This window comes from Salvia hispanica, unplaced genomic scaffold, assembly GCF_029641045.1.
Source record: "Salvia hispanica isolate PSC_SH4W2 unplaced genomic scaffold, Shi_PSC_v1 Unplaced_Contig_0018, whole genome shotgun sequence".
NCBI lineage: Eukaryota > Viridiplantae > Streptophyta > Magnoliopsida > Lamiales > Lamiaceae > Salvia > Salvia hispanica.
Genome location: NW_028292657.1, coordinates 34,154 through 38,429, shown reverse-complemented (window position 1 = coordinate 38,429; position 4,276 = coordinate 34,154). Strand labels below are relative to the sequence as shown.

At 47.6% G+C, this 4,276-nt stretch overlaps 1 protein-coding gene across 1 annotated transcript; it reads left to right on the top strand.

The window, feature by feature from the left end:
• The first annotated feature begins 3,399 nt into the window (after positions 1–3,399).
• On the top strand, positions 3,400–3,957 carry LOC148922758 (uncharacterized). The gene has a single exon (XM_089062121.1). It carries the CDS (start codon positions 3,400–3,402, stop codon positions 3,955–3,957), a length of 558 nt encoding a protein of 185 aa, XP_088918247.1.
• Positions 3,958–4,276: the final 319 nt, after the last annotated feature.

The following is a 4,276-nucleotide window of genomic DNA, read 5'->3' as shown; positions in this document are numbered from 1 at the left end:
CCCATGACAAGAGCTCGAGCACGTGCCATTCAATTCGAGGTTAACTCTCTCTTTGTTGAACTTCCCTTTGACCCACTTGAGACATGGCGACGAGGTTAACTCTCTCTTTGTTGAACTTCCCTTTGACCCACTTGAGACATGGCGACTACCTCAAACGGAAATCCTTTGTGTGCTTAGGTACCAAGGAACCAACCTAGAAGAAGCTACGGTACAAGATGGACATCAAGAGCAAGAGGAGAAGCTGCCCAGCCTGGAACTGGCGGTACTACCGCCCACGTCAAGCGGTACTGCCGCTGACCCCAGCCAAGCGGCACTACCGCCCTACATCCGCCCTTCTTCCGCCGAACCTGACAAACTCCTGTGATCAATCGGCTCCAGAGCGGTACTACCGCCCCATCAAAGCGGTACTACCGCTGAAGCTCTACAAGCAGAACTACCGCCCGAGGGTCCGGTACTACCGCCCTGCCTGCGTGCAGCGTATTCGGGCCGAGGCCCATGTACTCGTTTCGCCCCTCTCTTACCCCTTCGAAGGCTTAGACTATAAATAGACCTTCCCCTCGTCCTTTCTAGGGTTAGCATTGGTTTAGCTCATTTGAGATAGAGCATTGCTCATCCGTACCGGATCTACTCCACGTGAGGGACCGCACCTCTTCGGAGAAGATCCATCCGGATTCAAGGCCTCCATCCAGAGAAGACAATCAAGACCTCCTCACTGAGAAGAACGGTTACTCTTGTATCGTCCCGTGTTGACTTTGGATCTCGTGTTACTTTGTGCCTCGATGATCTAGCACTTGTGTGATCAAATTCGTGTCGGTTGAGTGTTTCTTTTGTTTTCCCCTCGTGTTTTCCCTCGTGTTCTTCCGCACGTTCTTCGTGTTCCCCGTAGGATCCTCTCCAAACGTGAAAGATCGACCCCATAGGGTTCCGCCCTACATCATCTTGGTATCATGAGCCACGTTGATCACATTTTTGGAGCCCCTACCCCGTGTTTTCTAGCTTGATTTTGTTGTTTTCTTCCTAAATTCAAAAATCCCCACCAAAAATAGCCGCCAATTTTTTTGTGATTTGTTGGTTTTGATGACGTTTTGTTGATTTTGATCCGTGGATTTGCTTAGTTTCGAGTGGATCTAGCATCTCCCCAAGTTTCACCTCTTTCCATCCGTGAAATCCATCCAATTTTGCCCCTGAAATCATCCTTTTCCGCCCCAAAATCGCCCCGATTTTTGATTTGCGATTTTTTTCCGACACGAGCGGTACTACCGCCCCCAAGCGGTACTACCGCTGAGCGTCACAAGCGGTACTACCGCCCTCCCAAGTGGCACTACCGCTCCACCCCTGGCAGCTACAACTCCGTTCGCGCACCCCCCTTTTCCGCCTAGTTTCGCCAAATTTTTACCCCAGTGCCCACGCATATTTCTGCATACCACCACCACTTTCAGCAAACACTACCACCGCTCACTGTTACCTCCTATGACGATTTTGACACGTTTTGTTCTTTGAGATTTTGGGTTGTGGTTCCCGTGTCCTATTGTGTTTCGGCTATATAGGTACGGTTCGACGTCACCATCACCACCGCTCATCTTCGACAAGGACTCATCATCGCCAAGGACGGTAACTTCATCGACATCTTTGTCATACCTTGCAATTGCATTGATAACCACATGGCCTTACTTTTGCGTTGCTTACCCATGGAGACTAGCCATTGAGTATTGTCGGCAACGTGACTTGTGCACATTAGTGATCATACTCCATAGCATACATACCATACCATAGTGGTGCATATCTTGGTATCCTCTCTTGTGTGACAAAGTTGTCATTGCATACACAATTGCTATCTTGGTTCGTGAAGTTTTGCATGAGAAAAGAGCTCAAAAGTGAAAGAGCCAACAAAGCTTTTAAGCAAAAGAGAAAGATAAGCAAAGAGCTTATAAGCAAGAACCATAGCATCATTCTACATTAAGATTGTCATATCCGATCATCTTGGATCATATCACCGAAATACCATACATATAGCATACTTGGGATAGAGATCGTTGCATTTTTGCCTAGTAGGTTGTGCACAAGTTCCGTATCCGCCTATTGTGCAATCGTGCTAGCGTCTCTCTTGTATTGTGAAACAAGAGCATTTTCGTGGATTCCACATTTTGGCTCATTTTTGGTTTGCACAATCCCACTTATCTATTTGCGTGTGTGTTTCCATGTAACACTACTTGCTTGGTCTACTTGTTCCATTTGCGAATTTGCGAATCTTTTTCAACATCTTTGAGTCAAACTAACAATTGCATCAAATGTTGTGCCTCCATCCTAACCAAGCTCCACCATAAGCTTTTACTTGTGTAGGTGTGAGAACCGACAAGAATTGGTACCAATAGTGCTATTTCATTGTCCGCATTTGAGTGAACTTGATTCATCGTCAACATCGGTCAAGGTACATTTGGTATAAGTTCTTCTCCTTCTCCAACTCACATTTTGCTTGGAATGATGGATAGGGCAAGTACTTCTACCAACCCACTCTTCATCGAGCAAGACGACGACATGTCATCATTCGTCACTAAGAGCCACCTCTTCGGTGCACAATGAGTGTTGCGTCAAGAGCAACAAGCTATGACCGACCGCATTGACAACCTCGCCACCGACTTGCGACTCTCCGAGCAACGTACCTAGGACTACTTCAACAACAAGCTCGACACTCACAAGCAAGAGAATGATGCAAGGATGGACGAGATCCGCGCCTTGTTGGTGAACCGTCCTCCTTCTACTTCTTCATACTCAAGACGAAGCCGCTCAAGTCGACACTCTGACGACACCTTCTCCGGCTCAAGTACACCAACATCAAACACTCTTCGACGAGCCGCGTGTCAAGACCGTCATGCATCTCACAATCCACTACATGACAAGCATTCACAAGAGCAAGTCAACGAGCAAGAACTTCGTCCTTCACCACATCAAGTTGCGTTTGCTCAAGCTCAAGAACGACAATGTCAACGTTGCCAAGAGGAAGAACGAGCGCGTCTACACCAAGAGGAACAAGATGCCGAGGCTCAACATCTTCAACAACAACAACGTGAAGCACAAGCTCTTGAGGCGCAACGTGCCCTTCAAGAATCAAGTCCAGCCATTGCCAACCGCAATCGAAATCGGCGCAATCAAGACGAAGCACTTTGAGAAGAAATCCAAGAGCGGAACTACCAACCGGGAGTGCAACATCAAGTTCCTCAAGCTCCTCCACAAGCTCGTCAAGCTCCTCCACAACCTCAAGTTCAACAAGAGCAAGTTGATCATGGACTTCGTCCACGCCAAGAGCAACATGAGGATGATTATCCTCCATGTCAAGGGCGTCATCATCACCATCGCCAACAACACAATGAAGAGCAATGCTACGGCAAGCTAAAATTCACCATGCCCAAGTTCAATGGAAGCAATGATCCCGAAGAGTACCTATCATGGGAATTGAAGGTTGACAAGATCTTTCGGTTGCACAACTATGAGGAAGAGAAGAAGATCGCTATGGCATCACTTGAGTTCCAAGACTATGTGCTCATATGGTGGGAACAAGTCCTTGAGCGTCGAGAAGCAAGAGGTGAACCTCCAATCACCACTTGGGCTCAAATGAAGGATGTCATGCGAGCACGTTTTGTGCCAACCTACTACAACCACGATCTCTTCAAGAAGCTCCAACTCCTCAAGCAAGGAACAAAGAGTGTTGAAGAATACTACAAGGAAATGGAGATAGCCATGATTCGAGCCAATGTCATGGAAGATGATGAGCAAACTATGGCACGTTGCTTGAATGGACTCAATCATCCCATCAAGAAGATTGCCGACTTCCAACCCTACTCCAACCTCATTGAGCTCGTGCATCAAGCTACCAAGGCGGAACGCCAAGTGCAAGATGACTTCAAGTACGCCAAGTCTCATCCAAGAACTACGGCTTCTCCAACAACCAAGCTTCAATGACTCCTCCAACTTCTACCTCAACCAAGCCATCTACAAGCAATGACAACAAGTCAAGTTACAAGAAAACTTCGACAAGCTCAAGTCATCTTCCTCCTACTACAAGCAACTTCAAGCCGCGTGCTTCTTCATCTACTCCGACCGATGAGAACGTCAAGACAAGCTCCTTCAAGTGTTTCACTTGCGGCGGCCGAGGCCACAAGTCCTATGAATGCACAAACAAGCGCACCATGATCCTCAACGATGATGGAACCTATGACTCCATGAGTGACGAGGAGATGGAAGCCCTTGAGGAAGTGGCAATGCACCGACGCGTGAACAA